Source organism: Girardinichthys multiradiatus, chromosome 22 (genome assembly GCF_021462225.1).
Source record: "Girardinichthys multiradiatus isolate DD_20200921_A chromosome 22, DD_fGirMul_XY1, whole genome shotgun sequence".
NCBI classification, from domain to species: Eukaryota; Metazoa; Chordata; class Actinopteri; order Cyprinodontiformes; family Goodeidae; genus Girardinichthys; species Girardinichthys multiradiatus.
The window spans coordinates 11684233-11705979 of NC_061814.1; the positions used below are offsets into that span (position 1 = coordinate 11684233).

Sequence of the window (21747 nt, forward strand, 5' to 3'; positions counted from 1 at the left end):
TTATTCACGGTCACACACTGCTTTCTGAATGACCCTCCAATATGGTGTGTGTGTGCCTGTGTGCTCGCTCTCACATGTGAATGCCAGTATGGCATGCTAATTGATTAACTGGTGGTGGTGGTAAAACATTTGACTGAAAAGTAAATGAACAGAATGGGAGGTAAATGGAGGGTGGTCTGATGTGGGAAGCCATTGTTCATGGAAGCTTAGTTTATCTATGCTCAATTTGTGTTGCGTTAAAAAATACACAGTTTTCATCTGTGTTTCTTTTTTCTATCCATTTTCAATCTTTTCCCCTTTAAATCTACATCCTTTTTCCCTCTCCACCTCCTCCTCTCTGCATACAGCCTAGCCCTGCACCAAGTCCAGTTCTTGGAGGGAAACCCAATGCCAGTCAGTCCCTGCTGGCCTGGTGTCGCGAGGTCACCAAGAACTACCGTGGGGTGAAGATCACCAATTTCACCACCTCCTGGAGGAATGGGCTGGCCTTCTGTGCCATTCTGCACCATTTCAGACCTGACGTAATGTATGACACACACACACGAACCAACATGAAACAAATCTCATTCTTTTTCACAAAATCTTTTATTATAGGAAGCAAACAGTGGAAATCCAACTATGTACCAGCAGGTTTTCCACTTATTGCAATGTAAAAATAAATGTTTCATGTCTTAATATGTATGAAACATACAAACAGGGTTCCTATGCACTCTTGAAAGTCCGGAAAAGTTTAAAATGAGCTTTTACCATTTTCCAAATCTTGATATGTTTGGAAGAAATAAAACTGAATAGGGGAAAATGTTTGCTTCTTTCATTTTCTAAAGAAGAATCAACCTAATAATGATTACTACTTGGTTTTCACATTGATTTATGTTTAAATTTCATGTTTTATCTTTGGTTTGCCACATCACATGTTGATTTCAACATTTAATCCATCAGCATTTTGTTTTGTAACTCAGTGACTTAATGCAGGCTCACTGAAGCATCACAATAGGGCAATTTTAATACTTGTTTGTTTCAGTTTTAAATCCATCGGCTATTGGTTTAAGGTCTGGTTAAAATACCAAACAAAGCACTAAAAGCTGTTTTATTTTTAAACATTTTACAGGTGAGATAAAGATGCTAATGTTCTTTAAGCTTAAAAAAACTGCATTTAAGTTGGATATTTCAGCCCCTATTTGGCAAATGATGCTGATCTATTTTATTTCAGATTTCAAAAAAGCAATAAAGCAGCTCCATACCACACGCTGAAAATCAAAAGACGACTTCAGCTTTGTGTTGTTTCAAAATTTTTAGAACCTAAAGATCATAATAACTGGTTAGTATTTAAGCAGTTAAAGATTTGTCATTTTGTTCTCAAATGTTAAGAGTGAAATTTAAAATGTGACAAGTAAAAAGTGTAGGAAGCCTGTACAAACTAACGACATCTGCAGCGGGATCAAAAAGCACTTCAGGCGTTAGCCGGCTAACGGCATCAAGGTAAACCAGGGACGCCAGAGAAAGTGCTGGAATGACTCATATGTGCTTAACTTCCTGGATTATAAATTAGCAACACTGTCTCTTCCACATTTGTTGCTGCACACTGCTGGTCAGCTGATCGAAAAACGTCTCCTAAATAATAATAACAACACATAAATACACATAAAAAAGGCAGATTTGGACATTAAAATCTACACTTTTCCCTCGCTTAAAGTTACAAGAAACCTATTTCCATGGAAGCATTTCTGGTCACATAAAACACACATGATGTGGAACAGCTATGGACGATGTAGACTTCAAATGTGATCACAATACAAAATAAAAACTATCATCACACTCTCCTTCTCGGTTTTAAATCTGCCGCCGCACAGAGACAAGCTTTAGAGAAACAAATACTGCTTCAAAAATACGCCTGACCTAAAAATCAAAACTGTACTGCTTAATAGTATGAAAATAATGTTTTAATTATATTTTATTGATAATGCCATGGCACCAGCAGCTAAACAATTGTAAAAGTACCAATGTTAATCATATTGTCAGTTTTTGGGGCTGGCAAACATGATCAGTTAGTGTTTATCACTATCATCACACTCTAAGTAAAGTAAAGTAAAGTAAAATATCATAACCTACTCCTAGTGCGGAAACTCAGTGACACCCAGCAGTCTTATTAAGGTAACATAGTCTAAAATAGGAATAATTGTGAGTTTCCTGGTTTAAGTAAAAGAAATTAACCTGTAAAAGAAATTAGAGCAAGGTAGATTTGTTTTTATTTGGATGATACTGTAACTCTGTGTTATTTTTCCTGAAGCTTATCATACCAGGAGGATCTCCAGCCTGCCCATGCCTGGAGCACACATAAAGATAGTTCATTAAAACTCTGCTCTGTGTACACCTGTGTGTGTTTATGCCCTCCAGCCAGTTATTTTTACACATTTTCCACTCCATTAGTTCTGTTGATTGCACTGCTCTGAAATTGCATGTTACAGTTCTAATACCATTACATGTGCTACGCATATTTAAACTCATCTGTTCCTCCACTGTGTCGCTCTGTTTACCATCCTCTCCCGCCCCTCACCCCCCTCCCACTGTTCTTTCAGAGACTACAAGTCGCTCAATCCTCAGGATATTAAAGAAAACAACAAAAAGGTAAGAGGCAGCCACCGCTGGGCCCTTCGCACCACATACCTCCCTCCCATCCCCATCTCCAGTTGGCCTTATTTAGAGACCTGCCATTAATCCCAGGATGAAGTGTTTTTGTGTCTTTACACAGTTTGAAGGGGGGGAGGGTGGCAACGCGCGAGATGACAAGTAAATGTGTGTAATCATACAGAAACGCTTTGGTGCCGGGTGGTGGAGATGTGAGAGTATCTGAGCTCAGTTACCTGACTCTGCTTCATTTGTTGTTGGTAGTGAAGCTTGTATTGTCTTGTGCTGATCAGGATGGAAATTATTTAGTGTATTTATGCTGTTTGCGTACCTGTTGGGCAAGTGAGTATTGTGTTGTTATTTCTATGCATATTTTACTCTGAGCTCATCAGCTGTTGGGCATGTTTGACTTTCAGGGTAAATGTATTTATGTAATCTGGCCTATTGTGTCCTAGAGTGATTAACCCCTCATATCAAGATGTGCACCATTATTGGCAAGCAACTTTCCCTCAAACAAAATGAGCCCAACATGGACATTAACAGGAAAATAAAGGTCTGCAGCACTCTTTAAAAAGCTGTTAGGTTGTTGAGGAGCAAGGATCAGTCGAATGTCTTCTTCTAATGCTCTACAAGGTTGTAAAAAGCACGATGAAAAGAACAGATCCAAACAGACCATATAAGACTTGAATCTGAAACTTCTAGGAACTCGTTGTCTTCCTGTGCCACCGTATTTCAGAACTGTAATCTACCCGTAGTGTCCAGAAGTACAAGATAATTGGTTCTCAGACATGGCCTCAGAAAGTATGGTTAAGACCCAGCCAGTACTGAACAAGACACACAAGCCAAGACTGACCAAAAAAATATCCGAACCAAGAATTCTTTTAAGTAAATCTGAATGAACTAGATGGATTGGCTGCATGATGAAGGGACACGGGCAACACTGTAGAGGTGGTGAACTGGTTTGACTGCCCATTATCCAGGATAGGCTATTGAGTTGAAAAGGAGTTGAAAACCTACTCTCAGTTTCTTGATGATACTTTTTTCACAGGACACCACTACATCCAGGTAATCCACACCATGGCTAGCCACTAAAGGCCTCCTCTTCCTTAGCTGATGTAAACCTCCATCGGGAGCTTGTGGGCCATTCTGAAATGTGAGATTTCTAAAGACAAAACCCAGTATCCCAGCCTTTTGGGGGCTGTGGTTGCTTCTGCTGCAATAAAAAGGCAGATTATCATGATGGTAGCCAGTGAAAAGAAGTATGGCTGGATACTTCACATACTGAGGAGTGATTATTGTTCATTTTGCAGGGTTTTTGGTATTCTCCCAAAAATATAAAAAGTATTACCTGCCAAATCCATAAAGAAATGGCATACAGACCTTTTTTTTCTTTAGCTCTGCGTCATCACATCTGCACGTTTACTCTTGAGGTGCATATTTGCACGGCTCACCATTTTCACACTTGCTTCATGTTTGCACGTTTTGTTCCTTAGTCTGTAGGTTCAGAATGCACAGATGCACACTCCACTTTTGTCCCCTCACTACACACCTATATAGGCACAGCACACAAGCGTCCCCTCTTCGGCCCTGAGGGCTACATAGAACGATATGCGTCAGGTTACTGCAGCTTGATTTCCTCTTCTCATACACACTCTGGCTAAGCGATAACCTCTGGTGGCCCTGTTAGGCATGAATGCTACCCTGTTGACAATAACCACGGTGGAGGGAGAGGCAGAGAGCCATCCCATATCTGCTAACTGTCCTCACCTCCCTCCAGGTCCTTGAGTAGCCCTGAAGAAATTGGTTAGATATAAGTAATATGGGGAATATGCCGTACAAGGTGATAGCTTGTGTGTAGCTGCTGTGTGCTGCACCCAGCCTTTCTTTAGAGCTCTACACCCTGTTTTACACCAACACACAGCCTCCTTAGTGAGCTAATTTCTACCTAAGAGTTTACTGTATGTATTCAAGACTCCAGATTTGTATTTGCCATTTGCTTCAGGGTACATTGAAATTTTTTTGAGCAGTGTGCATCAAGTCAGATTCTCAAAAAGAGCAAATAAAACATAACTAAAAACAAAGAAGAACAAGAGAACGTGAGCAAAAGGGGTTGGTATATCAACAAGCAATGACTGAAAACCATTAGTGCAGCAACTGGACCAAGCAACATAATATTACTGCAATAAGTTTGCTTTAACATGTTGACCTTTGATATTAAAAGTCCAGTCAAGTTGTGTATATTTATATATATGTATGCACTACTCAAAAAGTTTGGGATATTTTGCTTTTGGGTAAAATTTATGGAAAAAGAAAAACGTTCCCAATACAGTGATATTATATCATGCAAGGCGGTGCTGCCTGTGCCTGGTGGTGAGGTCATGTACCCTTGCAGGTCGTGTAGCACGCAGATTACGCTGATGTAAATGTTTTCAAAAGGTCTTACATGACACTTTGGTGCCTTTCACCCCCCCTTAAATGTGCCTGGAGTTGAGTGGCATTCATCTTCCAGCACTGTTCACAGTGAAGCGGTCATCAGTGTTGGATGTGGCCACTTCTATGTCTTTCTGTGACTCTGAGAACATCCTGTTTGAAATTCCTTCAATGGTCGAGGAACGGTTGTTCAACTGTTAGGTGTCATTTTGGTCTCATGATGTCAAAGTGTGAACAGCATGATGAGGAGGACTGTTTAAATACCAGTCCTGATTGAACCTGGGAATGTATTGGTTGACTCATGGATCGAACACCTGTTGTGAATTTTGTGGTTAAGCTCCTTGTTGGAGAACAGCAAGTTGTGCAAAAAGGACTGAAACATCGAACAGTTGGACATGTGCATTCACAAATGTAGAGAAGGTCACATTAAGTTCACCTGTAAAGGTTATACTGCCTTTTAGGTTCATCCTGAAAGCACTTGAAGTTTTTAAAGAGAGGTTGCAGTGAATCAACTCATTAATATTAATTGCTTCAAATATAAAGCAACAACTTGTTAATTAACAGGCACTGATAAGTCAGAGAAGAAATATTTGCCGCCTTAGTTTGGTTTCTATAACAATCAGACTAAATTTAGAAGTAATGAGGTATGAACAGCATAACATGAACATATATGCGTATGGGTGATGTCGTTGGAAAGCTTTGTATGTTATAAGGTTGTTGAGATAAGAGTCCAGGCATACCTAGAAGCTGCAAATGTCCCACACGCTGATGTTTTTTTCTAAAAGCCGACTGGATCAGGGGAAAACAACGAGAAGTTGGGCGTCTTTAGATGTCATCCTACACCCTGAGAGCATTTGACAGAAGGTTACATATGTATTTTCTGCATAAAAACTACATGCCCAGTTATTAACCATAAAAATGAAGTTAAAGAAACTACTTCAAGAAATTAGGAGAAACAAGATCACAGCTAAAAATGTTCAAGAGAAAATCAAAATCTGAGAACAGAAGAGGATAAAAACTTGTTTCTAATCTAATGTAACATATTTGTTAGTTTATAGAATTTATTAGATGGACTTTAAGAATGGAAATGCATAGAGAAAGCCACTATCTCTGTCTCTCATAGCTCGTTGTTAGACTGAGAGAGGAGGAGGGGTAGCTCTATCTGTGAAGAATGATTGCAGTCAGCTCAGACTGCTGAATTATGACAGATAAGAACAATCAATATTTAGGGTGATTAAAAAAAAAAACAAGAAAAAGGGGAATATTATGTCATCTGGAGCCTTTAAAGCTACCTATGATCCAAAGTTTACACATGCAAAAATATTATATAAGGACTGTATTGATAGATGTTGGGTTTGTGGTTAGAATTGTTGAAAGCTCTAAAACATTTTGGACTGCTTGCTTCTCTGTCAGTTTTTTAGCCTTTCGTGTGTGTGTGTGTGTGTGTGTGTGTGCGTGTGCGTGTGTGTCTGTAATGAGGCCAAGGAGAAGTAATTTGTCATGCCATCTGATAGTGTTGCACCAAGCAATGGGATGAATTGCCCTCAGCACAACCATGAGGGGTTGGGCTGAAGGGAGGAGGTGCTGATGATTGACAACGATAGATAGCTGTCAGTCACTGAGAGGGAGTGGAGGGGGAGCACAGAGCGTCGGCCTGGGGCAGGAGCCGTTAACATTAAGTCAAGCCCCAAAGCTTCATCACGTAGATGGGAAGGGAGAAAAGTAGGTAATTCCCAAAACACTGAACAAATGCTTAAAGTAAAACAGATTAAATAGTTTGTTTTCTGCGCTGGTAATAATTATGACCCATGGTTTGTTGATCAGGCATGGTCAGATATGAGATTCTCATGATAATGGAGTTTCAGCTCATGCTAAATAAAGAAAGATGGTTGCAGAATATAAAGTTTTTGGAATGACAAAAGTTGTGCACTAAGTTGAAAGTGAAAAACACAGTCAGACTTGTCCTCAGGAATTACAGCTTGAATTGAAATGATCCGACCAGACAGTCAAACATGAGACATACCCAGGGGGCTCTGGACTTGTTGTGTTTCTGTATTTTATTTTTACATAACCTTTTCTGTGTTGACACAAACGCTATCAAGTTTAACCAAGATCTGTCATTTGGGGTAAATTTAAAGTTTTGAGTTGTTTTTTTGTTAATACTTAATATCCATTTTAACCTAAATAGAATAATTGATGTTTTATGCCACTGGCTGGTTTCTAAATAAACTCTTGTTGTAATTTGATTTCTATTTTTATTTGATTTCCTAGTATAAAAAAAATTTTTTTTTATATATTTAGAAGCGTTGTGTTAGAAATATAATTTTAGTCGTCAGCATAATAGGTGTATTTTCCTGTTCAATTATAATTTCTACTCTCGCCAGAGCTAATAAAAGTTTTATTAGCTCTGGCAATTTACTGAATATTATTAAAATATACACTTGGTAAAGCTGTGTTCCGCCAATATTTCCCCTCTTATCCAAAGCTATAGTTGCTCATGTGTTGTAGTATATCAGCTTGGTATACAAGTATTAGTCTTTTAAGAATACTACTAAATTTAGCAGGCATTATGCTATATTTTTGATCAAGTCAGTGTATAAAAACTGAAATAACTAAATGTGTTATAACACTAAGTGCAGTAATCCACGTGTTCTATTCATTGTAATTGTGATGATTGCTTTTGTGTTTTTAAATGAAAGAACGTTGATAGTGTTATAATTTTTTTGTGTAAATATTGTGACACCATGGCATTATTACTTATCATATAGGAGAATGTCGTACAGTCCCACGTCTAATGAGAATTGTTAGAAAGAAAGAATAACTCTTAAGTTAAAGAGCATGTCAAGACTTACTTTGTTCCTGAAATAAAACCCAGCTCGAGAACCTTCCTGTAAAGCTCTCCTTTGTCCGACACTTTTCTCTATTATTTCTGTTTGTCCATTTTAAGAATCACAGTTGTTGTCTTTTACAGCCTACCTTTAGCATTATGGGAACAATGAAAGCACACTTTGCTCGCCTGAATAAGTTTTAGAAACCCAATCAGCCCAGTTTTTCCTCATACTGGTCTTTTCTTCTTTCTCACACTGTTTCTGGGAAAAAGAAAGAGAAAGGACTCTAAATATGCTGGGTGTAAACATGGACACCTTTGTGGTGTTTCTTTGGCTTTTTTTTTTTCCATCTGTTCGTTACTTATTTGCTCAGATGTTCCCCGAAGTGCAAACAGGGAAAAAATGCAAAACATTTGGATAAAATTCACTTAAGTGTTTATTAAGAATTTAGTTGAATTGTTTCTCTTTCCAGCTTTGTTGCCTCCAGTTTCTCTCTTATGGAAAAGCTGCGTCTTGCATACATCCAAACTAAGAGCCCTGAATACCAGAATGTGCATGTTATGTTCAATAACATGTAGTTTATAGGGCTCTTATTTTGAAGTAGGAAGGGAAGTATTTCTTGAATTGCCCTGCTTGGCCTACAACGCTTGGCTTTAAAAGCACTGAAGAACTCCTCACCACTTATTAGTGAAAGAAATGATGACGGAGCAACAGAAAACATATAAAACATTTGTAAAGGCTGTAAGTGTACAGCCATGGGCTAACCGTTAGCCATTACCGACCTCAAGGTTGACTGTGGGTTGGTTCTATTACTGCCTGTAAAAAGTCACACTTTATAGGAAAATATATTTATTTATGGCTGGCGTGATTGTTTTTTATTTTGTGGTTCCGTCTTGGTTTAATACATTTCTTCTTAGCTTCAGATCATGAGCTGCAGCTCAGTTTGCTGCATGATTTTTAAAACATGTTTAAGTTTTAATGCTTTTCTCCCAAACCCTGTGGTAGAAATGCCTTGCCGACCATATGATGATCACAATATCCATTGAGACGTTTTTGTGGCGTTCGTTAGGCGCAATTTTATCAATAGATGACATAAGAATAACAAAGTTTCCTCGTTTTATCACTGTGAGTATGTTTTGGACAATTCTCAGACGTGGCTACACACATACATCAAGTAACGTCTGATGGCTCTTGTGCATCAGCAGTTGTCTCTAAACTGTGGTTGTCTTAGACAGCCTACAGGTGTAACTAATGAATGCAAAGCAAGGGCTTAATAAAAAGTCATACATGCTTAATAATGGCCTCTTCAGGATTAAGAAAGGTAAGAAAATGTGTTTGGCTGAAGGAGGAGAATATGATGCAGGACGGGGCCGAAAAAAAGGTTAAGTAGGCTCTTCAAGAAACATCTCAGGGGTTGAAAAGAAAGAGGAGGAGAGTCTGGTCTCCAGAGTGGGAGAGTCAGAGAGAAACGGAGAAATTGATAGTCGGGAGATCTGCAGAGGCAGTGAAACAAACGTGCGCTGCAACAGGTTGGAATTAGATCAACACTATCAAGCGGGCCAGATACAAGCCGTGATACCTGGGAGAGAAGGATGAGGAGGTTGTGTGTGCGTGCAGGAACTGGAGGTGGCATGCGTGCTCGCTGCTAATCTATTTATTTACCTGTCATTGGCAGCGATAATGGTTTTCATCCCTTCTCTCTGTGTCTCAGTCTATCTTGTGATGGGGGATTGGTTTCCGTGTGTCGCTTGATAATCACACCTGTATTTTCTCATCAGACTCTAATCAGACCAATTACACGCGCGACGGAGAGCGTGGGCACGACGATGTAGGCGAGCGATAAAGACACGCTCGCGCACGCACACACTTTAGGATTAGGCGCTCTGTCTTGGGATATCTGCGTCTCTTATCGGAGACAGCCAACCCTGACATGACCTGTCAGCCTGTCAGGACTCCTGGCAGAGGTGTCTCTCATGAACATATATAGTGCAGACTTGCATTATGTGTACAATGCTCCAACTATGTGAAAAAACAAACTAGATTCAACCCATGCCATCTCAGTCCTTCGTTTGTAGATAAATTGTTGCTATGGTGAATCTTTATTGAAAATGCTATTTTTTCTTGTTTTTGTAGGCATATGATGGCTTTGCGAGTCTGGGGATCTCTCGTCTCCTGGAACCATCCGACATGGTGCTCCTCGCTATTCCTGACAAGCTCACAGTGATGACCTACCTGTACCAGATCAGGGCTCATTTTTCTGGTGAGGAGCTCAACGTGGTGCAGATAGAGGCCAACAGCAGTCGCAGCACCTACAAAGTGGGAGACTTTGAAACGGATACTAACGCCTCTATAGACCAGGACAAGTTCTATGCTGAACTGAACGACGTGCAACACCATCAGGCTAACTCTGAGCCCGTTACATCTACCGGTGATGTTCCGACTGAATCTAATGGCGCCGCGGCTGCCAAAGGGGGAATGATGGAGCCACGAGCTGAAGTAGAGTCAACCAGCTCCCCAGCAGCATGTCCCGTACAGTCCTCACCTCCTGTCCCGTCACCACGCACAGTATTAGCTGCAACAGCTACAAACTCAGCCCACGTGGCCCCGCCAGGCTCCGAGGACAGAGGGAGTCTACTCAAAGCCAACACTTTAGATCTTTGTGAGTTACCGCAAAGAGTGGACAGAGAGATGGAGATGGACCCACAACACCAGGAGGAGGTGTTAGAGGATAGAGGAGAGAGAAGTAATGAACCATCGTCCCCTACAAGGAGAGGAAACTGTTTATCACACTTCTCCTATAACAGGGACGCAGACCTCATTAAAAAAAAAAGGGCCAGTCTGCGTCACTCAGAGTCAGAGCCGGCTACGAACACCAAATCCACTCCAGTCAACCACACAGATACCCCCATCAAACAGGTAAATCCACCAAATCACAATATTTTGACTTCATGTGTTGACCTTTTTCCTCCACAATTTGGCATGTTACAACTGCAAAATGCAATGTATTCTATTGGGTTTTTCATGTGATTGGTTGAGACAAAGTGGTGCGAAAACATACAGAAAAGTGTGGCGTACATTTGCAGTCAGCCGTCCTTTACTCTGATGCCCCTAAATAAAATCCAGTACAATCAGAGTAACGCAATTAGAAAAGTAGAGTCTGCCTGTGTGTCGTTTTATCTATATCCAGCTGTTCTGTGAAGGACATCAGTAAACAAACGGCATCATGATGTCCAAGGAACACAGCAGACAGGTCAGGGAGATCATTGGAAAGACTTTCAAGGTAGAGTTATGTAATTAAACGATTTCCCAAGTTTTCAACATATCTTAGAGTTATGTTCAATTTATCATCTGAAAGTGAATATTATAGCTCAACTACAAACCTAAACTCAATAATAAGGCCGTCATATGCATGGCAATCTCAATAACACAGGACTCTACTCATCAATTACAGGAATACCTCACCCCATTGCCTTCAGGATGCAGATATGGGACACTGAGGTGCAGAAGGGCTCGTTTTGGGAAAAGCCTGATGTCCGCGGTCAAAGCTGTCCTAAACAACAGGCCCGGCTGAGGCTGCCATTTATTATTATGTCATGCTCTGTGCAGTATTTGCCTGATGTGTTCTGGGGCTGATCTGTGGAAAAGAATTTCTCCTTCGGGACAATAAAGTTGAAAGTAAACCTACCAAAACATGGCTTTCCAGCTAAACTGACTGACTGGGGAAAGAGAGTTTTTTATCAGATAGCAGCCAAGAGATCCATGGTACCTCTGTTGGAGCTGCAGGGATCAACAGCTCAGGTAACAGAATTTATAAACTGGAAAACTGTTAGTCATGCGCTCTACAAATCAGGCCTGTATGGTAAGAAGGAAGCCGCTATTGAAAGAAGCCATACGGAGTCCTGGTTGCATTTTCTACAAGCCACGCAGGGGGCACATCAAACACGTGGAAGAAGGTCTTCTATTTAAATGGGGTTAAATTGGAACAAAATGGCCTCCATAATAAAAAACTATGTGTGGCAGAAAACGAACACTAAACATTCCCACAGTGAAACATGCTGCAGGCATGCTTTTCTCCATCAGGGACTGGAGAGCCTGTCAGGATTGATGAAGGTAAATAGAAGAAAACCTTTTAGAGACCACATAGGACTTGATGCTAAGGCAGAGATTCACCTTCCAGTAGGAGAATGACCAGAAACATACAGCCAGAGCTGTGATGGATGATACATCAAAGCATATTGATTTGTTGGAATGCTTTCAATCTGAATATAATCTGAAAATCTGAGGACAGATACAGATACAGGCAAAGCTGTTAGAGACAAACCCAGTTAGTTTCCTTTGTTTTGTTCCATCACACAAAGTCCCAAATAAATGATGCAGTGATGTATGGTTACAATGTGAAAAGAGGGTTAGGGGCTATAAATACTTTTGCAAGGCACAGTACCTCTGTGGCGTCTAATTCTGTCAAAGTCCACATGCAGACGATGTACAGATCAGTAGAAACATGTCATTCAGTAAACTAGAAAACTAATTCATGAATTCTGTATGTTAAACAACCTCAGGACCAGTCTGGTTTATAAACTCATTCTTGCTACTTAAGATTCCGACAGCGTTTACCTGCAGGTTTCTGTCTGCGCCCTAAATGGATTGTTCATGTTTTTATCCTCGCACCAAGACTTTGATTGAAACTTTCTCAGTGCCGTCAGTCATAAGACAGAGGATACCCAGAACATTCATTTCCTCCTGGCGCTTGCTAAGCTTCAAATCCCAACGTTGGTGATACTAACGCAGAGCTGACCGTACCGAAAGTCTTCCATTCTCCATTAGGTGTTGTTGTCACTTGTCTTGCTGCCAAGAACCAGACACATCGGGACCCTTAACATGTGGCGACTACCGAATGTGCCCAACAGAACCCCTGCTTTGACATTTCATTATATTTTTCATTATATTTTCCATCCCTGCAGTTGATGACAGTTTGTGCCGTGACTGCTCAGGCGTGGCGATGCTTTGCACAGAGCAGACATCATCTCGTCTTACACTCTGACACACACCTGTGCATGAGTGGGTGCACACATGCGGACACGGTGCGGGGCTGCATTGGTTAACCCCAGATTACTGCTGCTTGTTTACAAGCTAAAAGGTCACGGGGCAGGCAGTGGGGCTTGCAGAGAGGGTTTTATTTTGGGGGGGTTTTTTTATGTGACGTTATCAAGTTAATGGGATGCATCGTCACCTTCTTCAAGGTTTAATTGAAATTCTTAAAAAGATGAACACATTTCAGTGTCAAAACCCTTAAAGATAATTTTTTAATCTATTTTGTTTTGTTTGTTTTTTTTGTTTTTTAACTTGTTGCTCTTTCCACACCATTTCACTCCTCATGAGGTCCGTATTATAGGAATTAACCCAGCTCATGCCTTAGCAGACCAGGGCATGAGCTGTAGACCCATTTAACTTGATGTCATGAGCGCCAGCTCCACCCATTGGCCTCCTCCTGGCTGGCAATAAAGCCCAGCTGGTTTATTAAAGCAGAGCGGGAAACTTAGAATATCTGAGAAGTAGATCAGAAGGTTTTATCCTCGTTATTATTCTTTAAGTTTTATTAGGAGGTTAAGAGCTTTTTCTAAAGAAAAAAAACATTTTAAACTAGGTTGATAGATAGCAATGCATTGCAGACATTGATGGCTGTGTGTGCTACCCGCTATTTGCTACAGGCAAATCTTTGTTTACCTCCATAATTTTTATTTAATTATGATCAAACCTACACTTTAACAGTGTTGCCCAATCTCTAACCCTCTGCTGCACAGGAAAGCAACCCTCTGATCAGAGCGAGTGGAGTTGGTTGGGGGCATAAAGTGTGTGCTGTTAACAGTTAACTGTTACGGGCTAGTGGAAGTCAAGTAATGTCAACAGACTTAAACATTGCAGTTAACTTCTTGTGTGTGAAGGAAAATGGAGCTAATGTCTAAAGGGACTGGTTTAGGCAGGCATGAGGAAACAACGGTGACCTGGACCTCTGGAAACCACTGGTTGCCCCTACAACTCATTGACGCCCCACGGGTGATGCTCATCAGCCAAATCAACACTGTATACCTTTCCATGATGGTGCGTTGGCTGCTGCAGGACATTTGAGCACCAGACAGAGGACAGCTACACCACACATTGTTTCTCAGCCAAAACCAGTCCATAACTTGGGGGAATTTTCAATTACTCTTAGCATAACTAATGAAATAGGATTTCAAATATCCACTCAGCTTATCTTTAAATTGGGCACTTTTTATAATGTTTTCTGATGACTCAAACAGAACAAAATTCAATAGCTCTGAAAAGCTTATATAGCTTTAACTAGCTGAAGCTATAGCTTCACATATCTGTGGGCCGCAGCATTTTATTAAAGCTCCATGTGACATGAAATGCATCACCAGTGAAAACTATGATCTAAATAACTCTGCAGACCAGCTTACCTCAGAAACATTGGCTGCAACGCGACACATCCATCCGTGCTAACATTGTTGATTAGTGAGGCTGGTTAGATACCATCCAAGATGTTCTCTTACACCTCAAAATATTAATATTATTTTATAGATATCAGGATGAGAAATAATTCTAACTCATGTTTCCATTCGGACCCAGAACGGTCTAACACCTCATTTATCATAACATTTTTAAAAGATAATGCTTTCTGCTTGGAGTATGTTTTTTTTTTATTCTCAGTACTGATTTAACATCTCCTCGTCATCTCCTGGTCTCTGCAACGCGCATGCACAGAAATCCAGAAAGTAAACATAAACATGCATCATTTTTCCAACTAAAGAACTTAAAACTGTGGCAACTGTTGGTATGAAACGATAGATCATATTAACAGCAGGTACTTTATGTTGCATTTTTCTTTTCAAAGGAGCCATCAGCTGCCCCTATACCAAGTCCTCCATCTGAGAAGGTGAGTCAGATGTTTACTACTAGCCTGCAAAACTATATAAAATATAATGCATTATTAAATGTATTTGAAACAAAGCACAACTAATGTATGTCAAAACATTTTCATTAGGGGCAAATTACATTTGGCTTATTGTCACTACATACTTTCTGAGCTCCAATCACACTTTGTTTTTGCATGTAGAAAGGACTTTCTCGTCAGGAGGAGTTGAAGGAGAGAGCCAGGCTGCTGTTGGAGCAGGCCCGCAGGGATGCTGCCATGAAAGCTGGTAACAAGAACGCCACCAACTCAGCAGTCACAGCACCCAACAGGACTTCAGGCATCTCTGATGTAAGTCCTCCTGCTCGTTGTTTATATATTTATTTATTAAATTGTAGCGTCCTTTTGGCCCTCAATAGAGAAGAGCTGGTCAACTAGTTTTAAGAGCTTAATTTACTACATTATTGTTTTCTTTAGCAGAGAAAACAATGAAGCACAGAATCAATATTTAACAGGTAAAAGCAGAGAATGTCATCCCACGTGATCCACTTATAAATCTGTCTCTGTCTGGTTGGAACTGGTGATCTATAGGTCAAATATTACAAGATTTGACCTTTTTTCTTCCAATTCATTGAATGCATCAGAATGGGAAACACCCACCTTTTTCAGGACCTAAAGCACCAACAATTTCAAGATAAAGGCTAAGGAGATGTTTTGGTGTATAAATGTTGATTATTCAAAACTACTACCTCTTATTGAAGAATCTATAGCATGTTTTCGCTTTTATTACCATTGTTTGTTGCATTTGATTTAAAAAAAAGTTTAAAGAGAGCAGAGCGTAAAAGCCTGGTCAGGGAATATCTGAGCTATAACATTTAAATGGATGCTTAAATGCGTTTATAACGGTTTTTTTAATGTTCATGTTAGCATCCCTGAGAATAAGTGTGAGAGCATGTGCACAAAGGTTTATTTATTTTTTTTGTTTGTTTGTTCTTATGCAGCAACCCTGATAGTTACGTTTTCACTGGGTTGTTCAAGCCGATTCATGATCGTTTGTCCATTTATCCTTCATCTTGGAAATGATCAGAGTGAGTTTGTAAAGGTCCTGGATTTGAGGGGCCTAACTCTCCTGTTTAATGTCACACCAACCTTTGCTCTCATATCTTTCCCTTTTTCTTGTGTAGCATGGCGTCAGTGTTCAGGAGAAGCAAACAGTATGTCTGTCATTCTCCCTCATGCATCTTCCACTGTAGTCTATTTGCTGCTCGTACGCTTCCAACATGTTGGAAAATCCAGTATAAACTGTCTCATCCTCTAGCAGACCACTTTCATGACCACTTCCTTAGTAAGCTTTTAGAAAAGGAGAAGATTTTTTCTTATTACCCTCTGCTCAAATTCTCTCATGGGTGTCTGAGCGGTACAACCTGAGCACGTCAGAAAAGCTCAAATGTAGATGGACTTCTTCGTTGGACTTCTCTCTCTCTAGAACCGTAACTCTCTGTCTCTTCAGTCTGTCTTTGGTCATTTTCACAATTTATATGACAGTGCTAACTAAATTTTCTGCCCGCTTTCACTTTCCTCAGTGCACTGAGCAAATGTTGTCCGCAGACAGCTGTCAGCAGAAGTACATTCATGGTAAAAAAAGGGGGCTGGGAGGGGTGAATAATCGCTGTACTGAAGCTAACTAGACTAGAAACGACGCGATTGAAATTGCCGGCTCTGAACTGAGCACGCTTCACTGAACATAATATACTAAGAGGAAGGGGCACACTGATGAACCAGGAGTTACCCTGAGAAAGCACCGCGGTCAAATCTTCTGTCACGTTTCCAAATATTTCAGAAAAAAAGTAAAGGAGTCAGAAAAAAAAATGTGACAAGGGATTTGAGGGTAAAATGAAATAAATACCTTTTGGTAATGAAATATCTAAAAGGCAACAGCTGCTTGGCCCTGCATTTGCTGCTGGGATCCTTAAAGAGAAATATGCCCTTGAATTAGATGTTTTAAGAGGTGTGTATTTTCGTGTGTGTGTGTGTTTCTGTTTTGGCATCACAGTGAGAACCAATTTTCCGATATCACCATCAAATTGAGGACCATTTGTACCAAAGTGAGGACATTTTGCTGGTCCTCACAACCTATTTTGCTAACGGTTAGGTTTAGGATTGAGGTGTGAATTGACTTTAGGTTAAGGTTAGGGTTAGGTAAGCACTGGTAATGGTTAGGTTTAGAGTTATTGTCAGGGTTAGGGCATAGAAAGGGTTGAAAATGACTGAAAATCAATGGAAGTCAACACATGGTTCTCACTACATATAGCAAAACAAGAGTGTGTGTGTGTGTGTGTGTGTGTGTGTGTGTGTGTGTGTGTGTGTGTGTGTTTGCATGCCAACCACAGGAATAACCATTTTGGAATAATCTGAGGACATAAACGAGGAGCTTCCAAGGACTGGTGGCGTTGAAAGTCTTCAGAGAAATAAAGTAAATTAAAAGACGTTTTCAAAGCTTTTGCAGCACCAGTATATTTCCTTGGTGACAAAAAGAAAGGTCCTCTTCGGCCCCTTGTTGTGTGCCGCAAGATGGCTGACTTAAGTCAGATTAACTACTTAAAGTAGCCAGGCCCACCCTTCCAGCCTCTTTTTTTTCCTGATTTCCTGACTCATTTCCAAGGACAATTGGATAATATCCCCCTCACACGCTCTTGCTATGCATACGAGAAGGAATCAAAAGAGGAGGGGTGAAGGGAGATATTGAATTGTTTACACTTTTTTTAATAGAAAACATTGATCAAAGGAATACGCCTGGCCTCGGGGCCAATGTGCTGATAATTGTTAGTGATTCAGATTAGATTACTTGATGTCTTGTTTTGATTAGCATGAGTGTATATGTGTGTGTGGGTCGCCGTTATCAGCTGGAGAGGCAAAAGCCTTTCCCATTTACCTCTCCATCTGTCTAAGTAGGTGCTTTGTGGTTTAGCATGCATAAGGTATAATTTAATTCAATTAAAGCAGGCTTCTTTCTTTGAGGGAAGTGACTAATGTGGGGTAAAGGAGGGGCCCCACATTAGCTGTTCTAGAGGTGCCGCTTTCAAAGTGAAATTTAGAAATTAGGCTGATTTTACGTTTATTTATTTATTAACAATCCTAATGTCTTAATCTGAGCCTTACAGTTCAGGGTTTTCAAGGTTTTGCTGGAAAACAAAAATCTGAATCCTATTATGAATGCTTCCTGTGCGTCCCTATGATTACATTACATAAACCCACAGAGACAGCCCTCACTTAATTGATCCGATCTCAAAGCTTCTTAACATTTTAGCAAAGCCTTTACGGCACCCGTCACGCAGGTAAATATGTATAAAGTCCCTCAGGATGGGACTTTATTTTTGCAAACATACAGCACCTAACAAAAGTATTCTTCCCGCTTCAACTTTTTCACATTTTCTCCTCCAACACCCTTAAAGGTATTTTAATCAGAATGGATTTGATTGACCAACACAGAGCAGTGCATAATTGAGCCGTGGGTGAAAAAGGATGCACTGTTTGTAATATTCTCTGCTAAAACAAATCTGAAAAGTTTGGCACTCATTTGGATTTGGCCCCCTTCAATAAATCCAGTGCAACCAATTGCGTTAAGTCACCTAATTTGTAATTAAACTCCACCTGTGAGTCATTGTATCTCAATATAAAACCACCTGTTCTGTGAAGACTCCAACATTCATGAACCTACAGCATCATTCTGACCAAAGGCCAGGAACAAAGATCTGGAGAAGTCCAAAGCAGGATTAGGTTTTAAAATGATACCACAAGCTGTGAGTATATGGGAACTGTGGAGGAGCTGCAGAGATCCCCTGTTCATTTGGGGGAATTTGTTGCCACGACAAGTATATCTTGTAAGCTTTACAAATCTGGCCTTAGTAAAATAATAACAAGGAGGAAGTGTTTGTTGAAAGAAGGCCATTAGAAGCAGAAGTTCCATTCAGTTTGCCACAATCCACATAGAGGACAATGCAAACGTATGGAAGACGATGTTCTGGTTAGATAAAACCAAAACTGAACTTTCTGGCCAATTGGTGCGGTGGAAGACTCCATCGTCATGGTGGTGGCAGCATCATGTTGTGGGCATGCTTTTCTTCAGTGAGGACAAGAGAACTAGACAAAGTTGATGCCCCGATGGATGGAGCTGAATACAGGGCCATCCTGGAAGACTGTTCTGGAATTAAAAAGTCCACCCTCCAGCAGAATAATGGCACTAAACATACAGCCAGAGATCCATTTGAAGGGTTTAGATTAATGCATATTTACCTGTGGGAATGGCCCAGTCAAAGTCTGAGCAAATGAGCAAAAATGTCAGTCCAGCGTCAGTGTCTAGGTGTACAGAGCTAGTAGAGACGCATCCCAAAGAACTGCACATGTAATTGGGGTGAAAGGTCATTGTACAAAGAATTCAGGCGAACTAGCGTTGCTTTTCAGGTTTTTATTTATTAAAAGATTTTCAAACATTTTACTTTCACTTCACAATTACTCACGTCTGTGTGTTGGTTTGTTGCATAAGATCAAACATAATTAGTTTGTGGTTGTAATAACACACAATATGATTGCTATTATAAGACATCATGTTAAAGTTGCATCATTTTTTTATCTGTTGAGTAAACCTAAAGGAGTGAATGTGTTTAACATGTGCCGTGTATCACACACCCACAGCTATTGTGGCGAGATGTGTCAATGCTTGTGCAGTTGTGTGAGTCTGTGTAGTTCTCCTGACCTATGCTCTCCCTCCTGCCATCCCTAATTGTAGCCCACAGTGACTGCTTCTTTCATCTAAGGTCACAGGTTTGGGTTTCTCTCTCTCTGCTTGTCTGCCCAGTCACTTTCTCTCATTCTCTCCCTCTTTCATGTCTGTTTTTGATTTCTCAACCAGTTTCTTTCTTTTCCAATCACTTTAATTTTCTCAACTTCTTTTTTTCCCAGATCGCCCTTTTCTTACACGATTTGTTGCTACTTCCTCTTTGAACATTCATGGACAAGATCCTTCCTAGTCATTTTGTACCCGTCACGAACCCCACCCAATAGGTGGCCAAAACATCACTAGTCTTTGGTATTGGGTGTCTTGAAATATTTAAATGTCGCTGACCCTTATTCTAGTGTGATGTATCTGTTCTTGTTTTATTCTTCATTCCATGTTTTGTTGCAAACTCCTGCTCTTTAGTCTTTCCCACTGTTCAAATTTTAATAGAGAAGTTGGTGTGTGTGTCTGCTTCTATTCGCTCCAGGTCTTCTCATCCATTAGCAGATGAGAACAGTAATTTCACAGCGGCCTGGCCAGGCTAATTATTAGGATCCACACTAGGGTTTGCAATGAATGTGTGCTCGTGAGCTACACTTTGCGTAATTCTCGGCGAAAACTGTAAAGCAAAAAGATGTATGTGTGTGCGTTTTGTGCAAATATCCAGCACCTGTGGCTTTTTTATAAATATGTGTGCTTGCTTCAAGAGTGCACGCAAATGCCTTGGTGTTTTCCAGGTAAGAGAGTTCCCCTGCTCACTGACTCGTTGTGATTCCTATAATTGGATCCCGTTTGATTTTTGCCGACCAGCACCCCTGCCGCCGCCTCCCCCCTCTCCATCGCTTCCCCCTCTCCTCCTCCTCATCAGTGGAAAGGGCTCCTGGGTCTTTGCTTTTGTGACCTGTAGGTGTTGTCATCTGCTGTCTGCACTTTCTGTTTTGGTCTCTTTTTCCTTTCTTTGTTTTTATTCCTGTCATTAGATTTTGTATGAAATATTTCTCATTTCATTCCAAGAAACCGTTGCATAGATTTCCTTAACACGTTTTCTTGTCAGAGGCCATCCAGATCACTGGTTTCTGGTGGTTTACCCTTATTGACAACAGAGTGGAAAACTGAACTTTTCAAAGATTCACTAGTTGCAAGATTGGCAGCTAACCAATCATAACAGCGAGTCAGATTTACTCTTTAAAGCTGATCAGTGATGAAATAATTTACAGCTCCACTTTTTGCCCTTTCTGCTGATCAGTCTTACCAATAAAAATACAAGAAACAAGGTGCTGTCTGTACAAAGCATACAGAATAAAATAGTGTTCCTTTTTAAAATTCTAATATGGCTTTGTGAGCTCTGCTCCTTCATCCACACTTTGTTCTTTGTTCCTCCTCCTCTTGTCCTCTCCCTTTTTCAACTTTCTCCCTGCAGTAATAGTTTTTTCTTCAGGTCTTGTTTGAATGTGGCTGCCGCTCCTTTCTTCTCTCTGTTCTCCTTTTTTGTCCTTCGTCCTTCTCTCCCCCCTCTTTTCTCGTACTTTCTCTCTTTTTTTTTTTTTTGGGAAAATGTGCCCCAAATGAAACCAAATAGTTTGGTGGGGAGTTCCTTTGGCCTGTGTATGTGCGCGCGTGTCTTGGGGTTTGAAGCTATGTGTCATGACTGAATAGACTGGAGCAGAGATCAAAGGCAGAGCCTAAATTGAGTGTGTGTGTGTGAGAGCGTGTGTGTTAACGAGGGGGAGAAAGATAGCTCTCTAAATTGCATGACAAGAGCTGATCAAGCCATCAGAGAAGAAAGCTGTAATTCGCCTACACTTACCAACCTCTTCAGAGTGCATGTACCTCTCTTCGTTATTTTGCTCACGTGACCAGCTGCAAGTGTCAGCAGGAACTGCAAGATACAGCACAAGAACATCTCAGAGTTGTGGATAAAAACTTTTGTTGCTACTGAAAGTACCATTATTCATCCATCCTACTGTGTTGTTGGATCTCTGATATGTCTTTTTTTGTTTTAATGTAATTTTGTGCCTTTTTTGTTATGATCGAGTTGGAACTTAACAGAAACTTTAATCTGATTTTACTCTAAACATGATCCAGAAATGCATCATTTGCATAGACAACAGGAGCGCTACAGAATGATCCCGGTCTGTTTAGCACCGCACAGCTATTTGATGCTTGACGACTACGCCAGA

The 21747-nt window shown here is 40.5% G+C and overlaps 1 protein-coding gene across 8 annotated transcripts in view; it reads left to right on the plus strand.

Moving 5' to 3' along the window:
* Positions 1-21747, plus strand: part of ehbp1 (EH domain binding protein 1) — a 175073-nt gene that overhangs the window by 80383 nt on the left and 72943 nt on the right. For all 8 annotated transcript variants that reach the window (XM_047350685.1, XM_047350683.1, XM_047350687.1 and 5 more), the window contains 5 exons: positions 348-526; positions 2577-2625; positions 10017-10799; positions 14776-14817; positions 14998-15144. In XM_047350685.1, the coding sequence (XP_047206641.1) occupies positions 348-526; positions 2577-2625; positions 10017-10799; positions 14776-14817; positions 14998-15144 (1200 nt within the window). The remainder of the gene's footprint in view (positions 1-347; positions 527-2576; positions 2626-10016; positions 10800-14775; positions 14818-14997; positions 15145-21747) is intronic.